General features: G+C 38.2%; 1 protein-coding gene across 6 annotated transcripts in view; it reads right to left on the reverse strand.

The window, feature by feature from the left end:
* Positions 1 to 17,456, reverse strand: part of NEK1 (NIMA related kinase 1) — a 216,804-nt gene that overhangs the window by 128,866 nt on the left and 70,482 nt on the right. For 5 of the 6 annotated variants that reach the window (XM_027599178.2, XM_027599175.2, XM_027599177.2 and 2 more), the window contains one exon: positions 7,392 to 7,555. In XM_027599178.2, the coding sequence (XP_027454979.1) occupies positions 7,392 to 7,555 (164 nt within the window). The remainder of the gene's footprint in view (positions 1 to 7,391; positions 7,556 to 17,456) is intronic. The other variant, XM_027599176.2, reaches the window with a different exon arrangement.

Genomic DNA, 17,456 nt, shown 5'->3' on the forward strand with positions numbered 1-17,456 from the left:
CAAGCAGAGAAAGTCAATTATCATATGGTTTCACTTATTTGTGGAACATAAGGGGTAGCATGGAGGACATTAGGAGAAGGAAGGGAAAAAGGAAGGGAGGGAAATTGGAAGGGGAGACAACCATGAGAGACTATGGACTCCGAGAAACAAACTGAGGGTTTTGGGGTGGGGGGAGGATGGGTTAGCCTGGTGATGGGTATTAAGGCAGGCACGTACTGCATGGAGCACTGGGTGTTATATGAAAACAATGAATCATGGATCACTACATCAAAAAACTAATGATGCATTGTATGGTGACTAATATAACATAATAAAATTAAATTTAAAAAAAAAGAATCCTATGTGAGGGCCCCTGGGTAGCTCAGTCGGTTAAGCATCTTCCTTCTGCTCAGGTCATGATCTTGGGATCCTGGGATGGAGACCCGTGTCGGGCTCCCTGGTCAGCAGGGAGTCTGCTTCTCCCTCTCCCTCTACCCACCTGCCACTCGTGCTCTTTCTCTCTCTCTCTCTCAAATAAATAAAATATTTTTTAAAAAAACCAACTCAAGAATCCTATGTGAGGGGTGCCTGGGTGGCTCAGTTGGTTAAGCATCTGCATTCAGCTCAGGTCATGATCCCAGGGTCCTGGGATGGAGCCTGCTTCTCCCTCTCCCTCTACCATTCCCCCTGCTTGTGTTCTCTCTCAAATAAATAAAATCATAAAGGCAAAAAAAAAGAATCCTATGTGAAAGGGAGATGACAAGGTACTTAGCTTCTAGCATTTTAAAAATAGGAAATAGGTGAACACTCTTGAACTCAGCAAGGGAACTTCAGAATGAGAAGGGAAAAAAATAAATAAATGCTTTTGAGTAAAGCAAAACATTGAGGAGCAAAGATAATAGCTTAAGTTTGAGGGAGTTGTAAAAGTTGTTGATCATGACAGTGGAAAAGGATTACAGCATAATGTAAATATGAAACAATGAGTATTATGAAGCATGGAATTCGGAGACTATCATACACACAGCAGTTAAATCTTTTCCTTAACAATGATTACTAGTTATAAAAGATAAGGGTATTTATATTCTTATAACACAATATAATTATAGTAGGTTCAAGGCTTTTCTACTGATTTTCTTTTCATTTACAAGGAGTTTGCAGGAGAGAAGCATATCTTTGATACATGCTTTAAACTTGCTTCTTTTTCCCTAATTTAACCTATTGTGAATAAATACTCCACCAGGATCTGAAATTAAGAGAAATAAACCTGACTGCTCAGTATTAAACTGTAAAATCAAAACGCTAAAAAAGAAAAAAAGAAAGGAGCTGTAAACCTAATGAGACAGAATGGCTTGCTGACAAAGGCAAGGTTTTGTTGAGACCTGATCACACTAATATGTACAAATAAAAAAATAAACTTATGAGGACGATAGTAGTAAATGCAAAGGTAATGGTGAGAGAGATGAAGGGTGCCCAAAAAGCTCCCCCGTAGCTATACAAGCAATGACCAAGGAGGGAATGCTCAACTCACCCTCGAGGCCTCTTCACACAGGCTCATTTCTACTATAGAGAGGCATGTGTCCAGATGTGAGAGCATTTCATAAGACCAACTAATTCAGGCTTAGAACAGCAGTAATGACTAGCCAGTATTCATTCTCTGACCAGTGGTATTCTATCACTAAGTTTTCAATAGTTGTCAATAATATAAAGAAATGGCCACCTTATTTCTACAAATCCAAATTTATTTAATCTAAAGGATAATCAGTATTCTAAGATTATGTCATCCTACTATTTTCACATTAAAATGTCCATTCTTTTGGGGCGCCTATGTGGCTCAGTCGGTTAAGTGAGCCTTTTTTTAAAAGATTTATTTTTTTTATTTGAGACTGACACAGAGAGAGAGTGCATGCAGCGGGGAGGGGCAGAGCGAGAGGGAGAATATGGAGCAGACTCCCCACCAGCGCTGATCCCAACACAGGGCTCAATCTCACAACCCTGAGATCATGACCTGAGCCAAAATCAAGAGTCGGACACTTAACCGACTGAGCCACCCAGGTGCCCTTGCCTCCAACTCCTGATCTCAGCTCAGGTCTCGATCTCAGGGGTCATGCGTTCAAGCCCCGTTTGGGGCTCCACGCTGAGTCTGGAGCCTACTTAAAAAGAAAAAAATGTCCATTATTTTATCAAAGGATGGAATTAGGGCTGATAACTTTTTTTTTAATTAACTTACCTGGCAAAATTACAAGTTGGAATTCCTCAAGCAGGTCCTCAATTTTATTTTATAGAGCTAATAAATAACTGTTAACATAAACCAAGGCCAGAATAATGAACAGGCATTAGCCAGGCAAAGTGGGCAAAGGTGAAGGTATGCTAGGCAGAGGGAGCAGCAGATGCAAAGAAACAAGGATGAGAAACAAAAAGTGTCTTTTATCTCTTCACTCCCAGAAGTATAGAAAGCAGGAGCACCAAGAAAAGGAGTACAGAGTCCTCTATGAGACCTTGTAGGCCATTTAGGGGGTATAAGTTGATCCATGGGGCAAGGAAGGGTCATTAGTTCATTTTTTTTAATGTATGCTATTTATAAACCTTTTTCAAGTATATATTTATTTGGTCAGATAATTTTTCAGACTCAAAAGTACATCAAATTTATTCCTGTTAAATTTTATCCAATTCGAGTTCACTGTAGCTATGGTCTACTGAGATTATTTTGTTTCCTAATCAATCTTACCACATATTTACTATTTCTTTCCACTTTCTAGAAATATGATGACTGTATCCTTTAAATGTTTTTTTCTATGCCCCCCTTAAAAAGTGAGATTAGTTTAAGGAGGACAATACTCTAAAAATTTTTTATTTGGACAACATGAAACTATTAATTAGCATCCTTTGAATACAAACAATTTATTGCTGTAGGTACTACTAGGTATCTAATTAATTTTTTCACACTGCCTCTAGGCCAACAGAAATGCCTAGCATTTCATTTATTAGTTAGGTCCAAACTGTTTAAGAGTAGTGGTCTGTGCTTTGTCCAAAAGACAATAGTTGTGGGGCGCCTGGGTGGCTCAGTCGTTAAGCCTCTGACTTCGGCTCAGGTCATGATCCCAGGGCCCTGGGATCGAGCCCCGCATCGGGCTCTCCACTCAGCGGGAAGCCTGCTTCTCCCTCTCCCACTCCCCCTGCCTGTGTTCCCTCTCTCGCTATGTCTCTGTCAAATAAATAAATAAAATCTTAAAAAAAAAAGACATAGTTGTGTTTCCTTCAAAATTATAAAATATCCAAGGCACTATGATGGTACACGTTGCCTCACCATACAGTTTGCAAACTAAAGTTCTAGCCTATAACCCTAACAACAACAACAAAAAGATGTATTTGACATAATCTGTTCTGTGTGAATTTATACTTTGTCAGAGTGATTACTGCTTCCTCCTAAGATATTTGCAGGTATTGCTTTTAATCTTGCCAGGGATCAAGATGAAGAAAACTGGTCTAGTTTACAGAATATGTTTTTTTGAAAATCATATGATATTTGATCTTCAGTTTTCTGCCAATTTTCCTATTTTCCATGTCCTCAGATAAAATCAAAATAAATTCACTGACTGGAAAACAGTATGGAGGTTCCTCAAAAAGTTAAAAATAGAGCTACCATACAATCCAGTAATTGCACTACTGGGTATTAACCCCAAAGAGACAAATGGAGGGATCCAAAGGGATATATGCACCCCGATGTTTATAGCAGCAATGTCCACAATAGCCGAACTATGGAAAGAGCCAAGATGTCCATCAACAGATGAATGGATAAAGAAGATGTGGTATATATATATACAATGGACTATTATGCGGCCATCAAAAGGAATGAAATCTTGCCATTTGCAATGACATGGATGGAACTGGAGGGTATTATGCTGAGCGAAATAAGTCAATCAGAGAAAGACATGTATCATATGATCTCACTGTTACAAGGAATTCTTAATCTCAGGACACAAACTGAGGGTTGCTGGAGTGGTGGGGGGTGGGAGGGATGGGGTAGCTGGGTGACAGACATTGGGGGAGTATGTGCTATGGTTGGCACTGTGAATTGTGTAAGACTGCTGAATCGCAGACCTGTACCTCTGAAACAAATACTACATTATATGTAAAAAAAAAAAGATAGGAAGGGAAGAATGAAGTGGGGGGAAATCAGAGGGGGAGACGAATCATGAGAGACTACAGACTCTTTGAAACAAACTGAGGGTTCTAGAGGGGAGGGGGTGGGGGGATGCGTTAGCCTGTGATGGGTATTAAAGAGGGCACGTACTGGGTGTTATACGCAAACAATGAATCATGGAACACTACATCAAAAACGAATGATGTAATGTATGGTGACTAATATAACCTAATAAAAAAATAAAAATAAATTCAGTGAGTATATATGAAAGTTCATGCAGTTATTGATACCATGTTAAATGTTTAAAGTACCCAATATTTTAAAATTTTATAACCAATTAAAGCAATAACTTTTTAGTTTGTTCACTAGTAGTATCTCAAGAAGCTAATAAATCTTCATAAGAGAGTGTTTAAGGGGCACCTGGGTGGCACAGTCCGTTAAGCGGCTGCCTTTGGCACATGTCATGATCCTGGGGTCCTGGGATTGAGCCCCGCAATGGGCTCCCTGCTCAGCGGGGAGCCTACTTCTCCCTCTCCTCCCCATTTGTGTTCTCTCTCACTATCTCTATTGCTATCTCTGTCTCTCTCAAATAATTAAATCTTAAAAAAAGAGAGAGAGAGCATTTAAAGAGCAGAAGTCTACACTCAGATGGACTTAGTTTAAATCTGAGCCCTACCACTTACTAGCTAACTGACCATGCACAAGTTTTAAATCTCTGTAAATCCTAATTTCTTCATCTTTATTTTTTTTAAAGATTTTTATTTATTTGAGAGAGAGATAGTGACAGAGATAGTGAGAGAGAGTAGGAGCAGGGAGGAGAGGGAGAAGCAGGCTCTCCCTCTGAGCAGGGAGCCCGATGCGGGGCTCGATCCCAGGACCCTGGGATCATGACCTGAGCCAAAGGCAGATGCTTAACTGATTGAGCCACCCAGGCACCCAATTTCTTCATCTTTATTAAAAGAATAATACCTAATTCAAAGGGTTGCCGTGACGAATAAATACAACTTGGTATATAATAAGTGTTCAGAAATACCTACCATCATTAATAATAAGAACAATAATTTCATGGGGCTCCTGGGTGGCTCAGTCATTAAGCGTCTGCCTTCGGCTCAGGTCATGATCCCAGCATCCTGGGATCGAGCCCTGCATTGGGCTCTCTGCTCAGCGGGAAGCCTGCTTCTCCCTCTCCCATTCCCCCTGCTTATGTTCCTGCTCTCGCTATCTCTCTCTCTGTCAAATAAATAAATAAAATCTTTAACGGAAAAAAAAAACAATAATTTCATGCAACAGGGACACCTGGGTGGCTCAGTCGGTTAAGCATCTGCCTTCAGCTCAGGTCATGATCCCAGGGTCCTGGGATCGAGCCCCACATGGGGCACCCTGCTCAGCAGGGAGTCTGCTTCTCCCTCTCCCTCTGCCTGTTGCTCTGCCTACTTGTCCCCTCTCTCTCTTTCTGTCAAATAAATAAATAATCTTTAAAAAAAAATAATTTCATTCAACATAAGAAAATGTCTATGACTGAGTACTGCTAAGCCCAGAGTTGATATAAATGAAATAAAAATTATCTTATAACCACAAATGATTTAAAAACTGAAATTAGATCTAATGAAAACCAAAGTTTGAATGGAAGGTGTGGTATAGTGGAAGAGGTAGCTTAAGATAATTTGAAACTCAAACATATGCAAATATATTTGCATATGTGCAAATATTCAAGGTTATAATAGGAGTTTGAGAAAAATGGCCCAATGTAGTCCATTATTTGTCATTCCAATTGTGAAGAACCAAGAAATATTCTGGAAATTGAACAGTGTGAAGAAGCATAACATAGTTTTCCCTATTTTCTTTATACTATACTTATTTACTTTAGATTTAATATAAAGCAAAATAAAGCCAAATTAAATACTAGAAAGTACCATAACACCAGAGGATAAAAGCCACACACAAATTTGCTTTCCCATTTCATCAAAAAAATTCATATTGTGAGTTGGTAGCCTTCCTTTCTCAAAAATAGACTGTACAATTAGCTTAATATTTTAGGCTACCGTATAATTCATGTTAATTATGTTAACATATGTTAACTGTATAATACCATATAATTCATACATATATAACCGTATAATACCGTATAATTCATGTTAATTATTTTAATCATCTTTTATAATTAAGGGGAATCACAAAGATGTTTATTACATTCAAAAGTATTCTCCTGGGGCGCCTGGGTGGCTCAGTCATTAAGCGTCTGCCTTCGGCTCAGGTCATGATCCCAGGGTCCTGGGATCGAGCCCCACATCGGGCTCCCTGCGCAGTGGGAAGCCTGCTTCTCCCTCTCCCACTCCCCCTGCTTATGTTCCCTCTCTCGCTGTCTCTTTCCATCAAATACATAAATAAAAATCTTAAAAAAAAAGAGTATTCTCCTTAAAATGACACAAAAAAGGCAATGTAACTAAATTTTCACAAAATGCTATCTGCTTTTTTTAAACAGATGTCTTACAGAAAAAAATGGGAATATCTAGGAAAACATGTATATACTTAAGAAAAAAGGAACCATGAAAATTAAAACTAATGATTACTATCATATTAAATTAATTCAGTGGAAGAAAAGGAAAAATCTGATGAACAAGATCATAGAGTTATCAATTAGACAAATGTAAGAAAACAAGCCAAAACAACAAAAAGTGGGATTCTAAGCAGAAAAAAAAGACAAAAAGGCAAGCTTTGAAATTGTGCATAGAGTGTGATTCCATTTAAATATATTCTGATTCATTTAAAGCAAGTGGGTGAAATTATTAGAACCATGTATTGGTTTAAAGTGATATTATCACATCTTCTTTTAAGTATGTTCAGCCTATAACATATAAATAAGCTACAAAAATTAGGCTAAATTGAAGAGGTACATGTTTGCCAAATGTAATAAAAGGACAAATTTGCACCTGAGAAAAATTATTGCACCCAGAAGGCAAAAAATATTCTTTGTAATCAATACAGAAGACATTTGCAAAGTATAGGTTCTAAGCTATATAGGTCATAAGACAAAATTACACACAAGAATCAATTTATGGATCATCACAGCTCAACCTGTTTACATTGGCTTGTTAAGACATGATCGTCAATTTTTTCAAAGATTTTCTAAGAGCATCAGCATTTGGGAAATTCCGCTTAGGAAATCCTGGATGTTTTTCAGGCAGAATTCTCTGTAGATAAACATGCAAAATGACTTTCATTATTTTCTCTGAAGCAAAGCATAAGCAACTTCTGCAGAACACAGCCATACCTTTCTGGATGTCTTCGGCCATATATCTCTCCTTTCCATTTAGTTTCATTATTTTCTGCTCTTTGTTGCTGCATTTGATCAAAAATAGCATGATAATGTTCATACTGTCCTCGAGAAGAAAAAGATGATGGAGCCACAGCCCCTCCACTGCCAAAAAAGGGAGCCTAGGAATTAAACAAATAGCTCTCACATGTTTATCTCATAAGGCCCAAAAGGCCTGTACTACTCTCAAAAAAAAAAGTTTTTTTTCAACACTGGACTTTTAAAAAGCAATGAACTAATTTGAACATATTCATAAACAGACAGCCAAAAGCAAAATGTTTTCCTACTATATTATAACCATTAACAATCAAAAAAGTAGTATACTTTGTTACTAAGAATAAAGCATAATTTAAGAAAAATATAAAAAGACATTAAAATTGTAAATATTGAAAAGTTTGGTCTTACTAAGCTTTGAAACAAGTTTCTAGTACATATTTTATGATGCCATTCAATTAAGTTTAATTATGTACAATTTGTAAGTAAAGCAGAGACTACTGTAGTAACACTCAAAATTATATTTAACAAGAACATTTACATCTGGCATTTTAATATACCTCAAATCCTTCAACTCCACAAATGGTGAAGATATAAATACCATTGAAACATATTCTAGATGTAAATAAAAATAAGCAAAACATCATATCTATCTTTAATCAGTTTATAAAGAAGTTGGGAAACAAAGCACAAAACTAGAAAAGCATTCCATGCCTGTGATAAATCAATGGTAACACGCACATGCTAAAGTAGTAAGTACTGAGACTGAGCTACTTTCACAAAATAGAAAAAAACCTTACCAGAAATAAAAATTTCTCAAAAGAAAAAAAAAAAGGCACTGGAGAAAGATAGTATTCAACCCAGCCTTGAAAGCAATGTAACAAAGACAGATGGAATGATTAAATATGAGCCAGGGTATTAAAGTAAAAAGCGATGTATGTATAATATTTGGGTGTTGACAGCAGGAGGAGAAAGAGAGAGTATGCAAACAAATATGAAAAGAAGGCAGGCATTGGTCATAAAAGGCTAATATATCTAATTGCTAGCAACCCTTTGAGATCATATAATAAAGGACAACAGAAAGCATTTATAAACTTTCTGAGAGGTGTAGCATAGCAAAACGGTTTTTAGGAAGGTGAGTCAAATTATGCATGATAAGCAGGAATAAGAGAGAATAAGGTAGAGGAAGTAATCCAAAGGCTTACTGCACTGATGCCAAGCCACAGGCCTAGAAGTAAAGAAAGGCAATCAATGAAAAAGGGGAGGGAGTTGTGGATTCTCTTTGGGAATAACACAGAATAAAGGCAGACATAAGGCCACAACTCCTGAGACATAAGAACTCAAGCATGTGGAAAACTCAGAGTTAGAAAACAGAGATGTCAGACAAGGATAAGAATTTTAAAAGTAAGTGTGTAGGGAGAGGAACAAGATGGCAGAGGAGTAGGAGACCTAAATTTCATCTGGTCAAAGGAATTCAGCTAGATAGGGATCAAACCATTCTGAACACCTACAAACTCAAGAGGAGATCGAAGAAAAGAATAGCAGCAACTCTCTGAACAGAAAAGCGACCACTTTCTGAAAGGTAGGACGTATGGAGGAGTGAATCCGAGGTGATATATGGGAAGACAGACGGCGGGGGAAGAGAGCCTCTGTCAGCTGCTACCACAAGTGACACAGCAGCAGAGCACAAAATCAGAACTTTTAGAAGTCAGCTCCGCTGAGGGACGTCGCTCCAGTGGCTAAGTGGGGGGTGGAACCCTCGCGGGACAGTGTGGTATCAGGACCCTCGGGGTCACAGAAAGAACGGGGGTGCCTGAGTGTGGCAGAGCTTCAGAGGGATCAGAGCGGGGAAGCCAGCTGCAAAGACGGAGCTGAGGAGTGGGCTCTCAGCTCGGGGTTGCCATAAACCACGATACGCAGCATAGTCGGGCCACTGCTCCTCCAGCAGGGATCCAACAAGCGGCAGATCCGGGGAGACTCCCCTTCCTCCCCTGGGAGGAGTGGCGTGGGAGCGCACCAGGGATCTGCTGGGTTTGGAGACTCCACAACGAGTCGGGTGCCAGAGATAGAAACGCTCAGTCACAGGCTGGGTGAGCACAGAGAGCGGCCGGAGACCAGGGAGACAGGAGTGACTGCTTTTCTCTGGGGGCGCACTGAGGAGTAGGGCCCCAAGTTCTTGGCTCCTCCGGGACGCAGACTGGGAGGCCGCCATTTTCACTCTCGTCCTCCAAAGCTGTATCGAAAGTTTAGAGGGAACAAAAGCTCCCGAGAGCAAACTTGGGCAGATTACTTAGCCTGGACTCCAGCAAAGGTGGGGCAATTCCACGTCGGGCAGATATTTGAGAATCACTGCGACAGGCCCCTCCCCCAGAAGATCAGCAAGAACAGCCAGCCAAGACCAAGTTTACCGATCAATGAGAATGGCAGCACTCCAGCACTAGGGGAATACAGCACACAGAATTTGTGCCTTTTTTTTCCGATTCTCTAGTCCTTCAAAGTTAATTTTTTTAATTTTCTTTTTTTCTTTTTCTTTTTCTTGAATTTTTCTTTTTCCCTTTTTCAACCAACATCTTATCAATCCCTTTTTTAAAAATCTTTTTTATTTTTCATTTTTAGGGTCATATTCTATCCCTTCATAGTAGTTAAACTTATTTTTGGTATATATAAGTTGTTCTCTCTTTAAAATTATGGGATACAGCTTCTTCTAACAAACCAAAATATACCCTAAATCTCTAGTATATGGCTTTGTTCTAGTCTCCTGCCTGATCACATTCTCTCCTTTTTTTTTAATTTCTCTTCTTTCTTTTTTCAACCAACGTCTTGTCAATTCCTTTTATACAATCTTTTATCATTTTAAGCTTTACAGTCATATCCCATCCCGTCACTGTATTTATCCTTATTTTTGTACATATATAAGCTTTTATTTCTTTAAAATTTTGGGAGGCAGTTTCTTCTAACAGACCAAAATACGCCCAAAATCTAGTGTGTGGCACTGATCTATTCACCAGTCTGATCATATTTGATCATATTTTTTTATCTTTTTCTTTTTTTTTTTCTTTTTTCTCTTTCCCTTTCTTTTCCCCCAGTTGCAGGTCTCTTCTGATTTATTAAGTGTCTATTTTTCTGGGGTCATTGCCACCCTGTTAGCATTTTGTTCTCTCATTCATCTATTAGCCTCTGGACAAAAATGACAAGACGGAAAAAATAACCTCAACAAAAAGAACAACAGGCACTACCAACTGCCAGGGACCTAGTCAATACAGACATTAGTAAGATGTTGGAACTAGAGTTCAGAATGATGATTTTAAAGATACTAGCTGGGCTTGAAAAAAGCATGGAAGATATTAGAGAAACCCTTCTGGAGAAATGAAAGAACTAAAATCTAACCAAGTCAAAAATCAAAGAGGCTATTAATGAGATACAATAAAAAATGAAGGCTCTAACTGCTAGGACAAATGAGGCAGAAGAGAGAATCAGTGATATAGAAGACCAAATGATGGAAAATAAAGAAGCTGAGAAAAACAGAGATAAACAACTACTGGATAACGAAGGCAGAATTCAAGAGATAAGAGATACATTAAGACAAAACAATATTAGAATAACTGGGATTCCAGAAGAAGAAAGAAAAAGAAAGGCAGAAGGTATATTGGAGCATATTATAGCAGAGAACTTCCCTAATATGGGGAAGGAAACAGGCATCAAAATACAGGAGGCACAGAGAACCCCTCTCAAAATCAATAAAAATAGGTCAACACCCCGACACCTAATAGTAAAACGTATGAGTCTCAGAGAAAAAAGAGAAAATACTGAAAGCAGCTCAGGACAAGAGATCTGTAACCTACAATGATAGAAACATTAGATTGGCAACAGAACTATCCACAGAGACCTGGCAGGCCAGAAAGGACTGGCATGATATATTCAGAGCACTAAATGAGAAAAATATGCAGCCAAGACTACTATATCCAGCTAGGCTGTCAGTGAAAATAGGAAAGATAAAAAGCTTCCAGGAAAAACAAAAACTAAAGGAATTTGCAAACACGAAACCATCCCTACAAGAAATATTGAAAGGGGTCCTCTAAGCAAAGAGGGAGCCTAAAAGTAACATAGATCAGAAAGGAACACAGACGATATACAGTAACAGTCACCTTATAGGCAATACAATGGCACTAAATTCACATCTTTCAATACTTACCCTGAATGTAAATGGGGCTAAATGCCCAAACAAAAGACACAGGGTATCAGACTAGGAAAAAAAAAAACAAGAACCATCGACATGCTGTCTGCAAGAGACTCATTTTGGACCCCAAGAAACCCCCAGATTGAACGTGAGGGGGTGGAAAACCATTTACCATGCTAATGGACACCAAAAGAAAGCTGGGGTGGAAATCCTTATATCAGACAAATTAGATTTTAAACCAAAGACTGTAATAAGAGATGAGGAAGGACACTATATCCTACTAAAAGGATCTATCCAACAAGAAGATCTAACAATTGTAAATACCGATGCCACTAACATGGGAGCAGCCAATTATATAAGCCAATTAATAACAAAATCAAAGAAACACATTGACAACAATACAATGATAGTAGGGGACTTTAACACCCCCCTGACTGAAATGGACAGATCATCTAAGCAAAAGATCAACAAGGAAATAAAGACTTTAAATGACACACTGGACCAAATGGACTTCACAGATATATTCAGAACACTCCATCCCAAAGCAACGGAATACACATTCTTCTCTAGTGCCCATGGAACATTCTCTAGAATAGATCACATCCTAGGTCACAAATCAGGTCTCAACCGGAACCAAAAGATTGGGATCATTCCCTGCATATTTTCGGACCACAATGCTTTGAAACTAGAACTCAATCACAAGAGGAAAGTCGGAAAGAACTCAAAAATGGAAGCTAAAGAGCATCCTACTAAAGAATGAATGTGTCAACCAGGAAATTAAAGAATTAAAAAAATTCATGGAAACAAATGAAAATGAAAACACGACTGTTCAAAATCTTTGGGATGCAGCAAAGGCAGTCCTAAGAGGAAAGTATATAGCAATACAAGCCTTTCTCAAGAAATAAGAAAGGTCTCAAATACACAACCTAACCCTACACCTAAAGGACCTGCTAGAGAAAGAACAGCAAATAAAGCCTAAACCCAGCAGGAGAAGAGAACTAATAAAGATCAGAGCAGAAATCAATGAAATAGAAATGAAAAGAACAGTAGAATAGATCAACGAAACTAGGAGCTGGTTCTCTGAAAGAATTAATAAGATTGATAAACCCCTGGCCAGACTTACCAAAAAGAAAAGAGAAAGGACCCAAATCAACAAAATCATGAATGAAAGAGGAGAGATCACAACCAACACCAAAGAAATACAAACAATTATAAGAACATATTATGAGCAACTATATGCCAGCAAATTAAATAATCTGGAAGAAATGGATGCATTCCTAGAGATGTATAAACTACCAAAACTGAACCAGGAAGAAATAGAAAACCTGAACAGACCTATAACCACTAAGGAAATTGAAGCAGTCATCAAAAATCTCCCAACAAACAAGAGCCCAGGGCCAGATGGCTTCCCAGGGGAATTCTACCAACCATTTAAAGAAGAATTAATACCTATTCTTCTGAAACTGTTCCAAAAAACAGAAATGGAAGGAAAACCTCCAAACTCGTTTTATGAGGCCACCATATGTTGATCCCCAAACCAGACAAAGACCCCATCAAAAAGGAGAATTACAGACCAATATCCTTGATGACCATGGATGCAAAAATTCTCACCAAAATACTAGCCAATAGGATCCAACAGTACATTAAAAGGATTATTCACCACGACCAAGTGGGATTTATTCCTGGGCTGCAAGGTTGGTTCAACATCCGCAAATCAATCAATGTGATACAATACATTAATAAAAGAAAGAACAAGAACCATATCATCCTCTCAATAGATGCAGAAAAAGCATTTGACAAAGTACAGCATCCTTTCTTGATCAAAACTCTTCAGAGTATAGGAATAGAGGGTACATACCTCAATATTATAAAAGCCATCTATGAAAAACCCACAGCGAATATCATTCTCAATGGGCAAAAACTGAGAGCTTTCCCCCTAAGGTCAGGAACACAGCAGGGATGACCACTATCACCACTGCTATTCAACATAGTACTAGAAGTCCTAGCCACAGCAATTAGACAACAAAAAGAAATAAAAAGCATCTGAATCGGCAAAGAAGAAGTGAAACTCTCACTCTTTGCAGAAGGTATGATACTTTTATGTGTAAAACCCAAAAGACTCCACCCCAAAACTGCTAGAACTCATACAGGAATTCAGTAAAGTGGCAGGATATAAAATCAATGCACAGAAATCAGCGGCATTCCTATACACCAACAAGACAGAAGAAAGAGAAATTAAGGAGTCAATCCCATTTACAATGGCACCCAAAACCATAAGATACCTAGGAATAAATCTAACCAAAGAGGCAAAGAATCTGTACTCAGAAAACTATAAAATACTCATGAAAGAAATTGAGGAAGACACAAAAAAATGGAAAAACGTTCCATGCTCATGGATTGGAAGATGTCAATGCTACCTAGAGCAATCTATACATTCAATGCAATCCCTATCAAAATACCATCCACTTTTTTCAAAGAAATGGAACAAATAATCCTAAAATTTGTATGGAACCAGAAGAGACCCCGAATAGCCAGAGGAATATTGAAAAAGAAAAGCAAAGCTGGCAGCATCACAATTCCGGACTTCCAGCTCTATTACAAAGCTGTCATCATCAAGACAGTATGGTACTGGCACAAAAACAGACACATAGATCAATGGAACAGAATAGAGAGCCCAGAAATGGACCCTCAGCTCAACTGGTCAACTAATCTTCGACAAAGCAGGAAAGAATGTCCAATGGAAAAAAGTCTCTTCAACAAATGGTGTTGGGAAAATTGGACAGCCACATGCAGAAGAATGAAACTGGACCATTTCCTTACACCACACACAAAAACAGACTCAAAATGTTTGAAAGACCTAAATGTGAGACAGGAGTCCATCAAAATCCTAAAGGAGAACACAGGCAGCAACCTCTTCAACCTTCAGTTGCAGCAACTTCTTCCTAGAAACATCGCCAAAGGCAAGGGAAGCAAGGGCAAAAATGAACTCTTGGGACTTAATCAAGATAAAAAGCTTTTGCACAGCAAAAGAAACAGTCAACAAAATCAAAAGACAACCGACAGAATGGGAGAAGATATTTGCAAAGGACGTATCAGATAAAGGGCTAGTATCCAAAATCTATAAAGAACTTCTTAAACTCAACACCCAAAGAACAAATGATCCAATCAAGAAATAAGCAGAAGACACGAACAGACGGCTTCCAAAGAAGACATCCAAATGGCCAACAGACACATGAAAAAGTGCTCAACAGCGCTCAGCATCAGGAAAATCCAAATCAAAACCTCAATGAGATACCACCTCATACCAGTCAGAATGGCTAAAATTAACAAGTCAGGAAACGACAGATATTGGCGGGGATGCGGAGAAAGGGGAACCCTCCTACACTGTTGGTGGGAATGCAAGCTGGTGAAGCCACTCTGGAAAACAGAATGGAGTTTCCTCAAAAAGTTGAAAATAGAGCTACCCTACGACCTAGCAATTGCACTACTGGGTATTTACCCCAAAGATACAAATGTAGGGATCCGAAGGGGTACGTGCACCCCGATGTTTATAGCAGCAATGTCCACAATAGCCAAACTATGGAAAGAGCCAAGATGTCCATCGACAGATGAATGGATAAAGATGTGGTATATATATACAATGGAATATTATGCAGCCATCAAAAGGAATGAAATCTTGCCATTTCCAATGATGTGGATGAAACCGGAGGGTATTATGCTGAGCGAAATAAGTCAATCAGAGAAAGACATGTATCATATGACCTCACTGATATGAGAAATTCTTAATCTCAGGAACCAAACTGAGGGTTGCTGGAGTTGTGGGGGGGTGGGTGGGATGGGGTGGCTGGGTGACAGCCATTGGGGAGGGTATGTGCTATGGTGGGCGCTGTGAATTGTGTAAGACTGTTGAATCACAGACCTGTACCTCTGAAACAAATAATACATTATATTTAAAAAAAAAAAAAAAAAGAAGATATTCAGTAAGGTAAAATGAAGGGGGGGAAATCAGAGGGGGAGACGAACCATGAGAGATTATGGACTCTGAGAAACAAACTGAGGGTTCTAGAGGGGAGGCAGTGGGGGGATGGGTTAGCCTGGTGATGGGTATTAAAGAGGGCACGTATTGGATTGGATGGAGCACTGGGTGTTATACGCAAACAATGAATCATGGAACACTACATCAAAAACTAATGATGTATGATGATATGATGATTATCATAACATAATAAAATTTTTTTTAAAAAGTTAAGTGTGTAATGCTTCACAAGTCACGTTGAAAGAATTTCACTATCAAGAGGAAATCAATAACCTCAAATGCAGAAGTCAACAACACTGAAAATAAACTGTTATGACTAAAGTTGAGTAGTAGCATTTCAAAACCTTTTTTGGGGGGAAATGCTGAGAACAGAAGCCAGAATACTGACAAGTAAAAGAAGAGCTTCCAAGTGATAATATCTTAAGGAAAAAATGTGGGTAAGAAAAGAGGCAAAGAAAAATAAAATCAAGTAAATTTCAGTGTACCCACTGAGCTAAAATCTTTACATAGTAAGTTGCAGACAGTATTATAAGAAAGCATGAGTTTAAAAAAGAAAACTTGAAATGAATACAGATAACTGATTAAAGATGTTTGAGAAGAGATGAAAGTTGTCAGAAATAGGGAAGATAACTAATTAAGCAGGGAAGATAACTAATTAACCCCATTAAAGGAATCCTCACACACATCTTCTAAATGTGCCTCCCAAGGCAAGAATCAGAATCAGAATCAGAATTCAGATAAAAGGCAGTTGCATCTCCTATGAGACTGGTTACTCTCTGAGCTTAGTCTGGTGCTAATTTCACGTTGATCTGAATTTGAGTTGTCTAATGTTTCTCTTTAGCAAAAATAAAGGTATGCTAACATCTCTGAAGATGGCTATACTGAAAATAATTCTGAAAATACTAGAACAAACACTGAAGCAATATAATCTTTCAAAAATCACCTTTTTCACCAACTATAAGCACAGCTGGATAAGTTTTGACAAATATATACTACTACTACTACAATCAAAAGCATGTCCATCACCCCAAAAAGTTCCCTCATGTTACTTTGCAGTCAACCTCCCCTCATTCCAGCAATCACTGATCTGCTCTCTGTCATAGATTGGACTGCCTTTTCCATAATTTCATATAAATGAAACCATACAAAACGTACTCTTATGTCTGGCTTCTTTAACTCAGTATGTTTTTGATTGATCCATGTTGTTGCATGTATTAACAGGCTATTCCTTTTTATCACTGAGTAGTATTCGCATATATTTTCAAACAACAGATAAGCTTCTTACATATTATGATTACCGTATGATCCAACTATGGACTTCATAATTTAAAACCCAACACACATTCATAATTCATAAGAGATACATCAGAAATAAAGCAATAAGTCCCAGATTCTGCAAACAGTAAATAACCAAAGACAGTTGGTAATTTATACTGTGAATAATGCTTTATCAGAGGTTTATAATAATGGTACTAATTCTGAAATCTTTCCCTTAATGTTTAGTTTCTGTTTAATCTTTAGTTAGGGGATGTCCTTAATTTGGTCGACATTATACTGAGGCTCCAGGTCCCTATCAACTGTACAGAAATCAAACAACCTAAGAGTTAAATATTTCAAACCCCATGGGAAATAAGTACAGAAAGTAACACAGAATTCGCTTTACGTCACAGGAAATAGTTTTATTAATCCTCAAGGAAAGCATTATAGAAATTTATAAAATGAAGCAAAAATCTATTAAGCACATACTATGTAATTCTGTTGAAAAACTGTCTCAATCAGTTATCAAACAACATTGATTAAACTAGACTTTAGGATT

This window comes from Zalophus californianus, chromosome 2, assembly GCF_009762305.2.
Source record: "Zalophus californianus isolate mZalCal1 chromosome 2, mZalCal1.pri.v2, whole genome shotgun sequence".
In the NCBI taxonomy this organism is placed as follows: Eukaryota; Metazoa; Chordata; class Mammalia; order Carnivora; family Otariidae; genus Zalophus; species Zalophus californianus.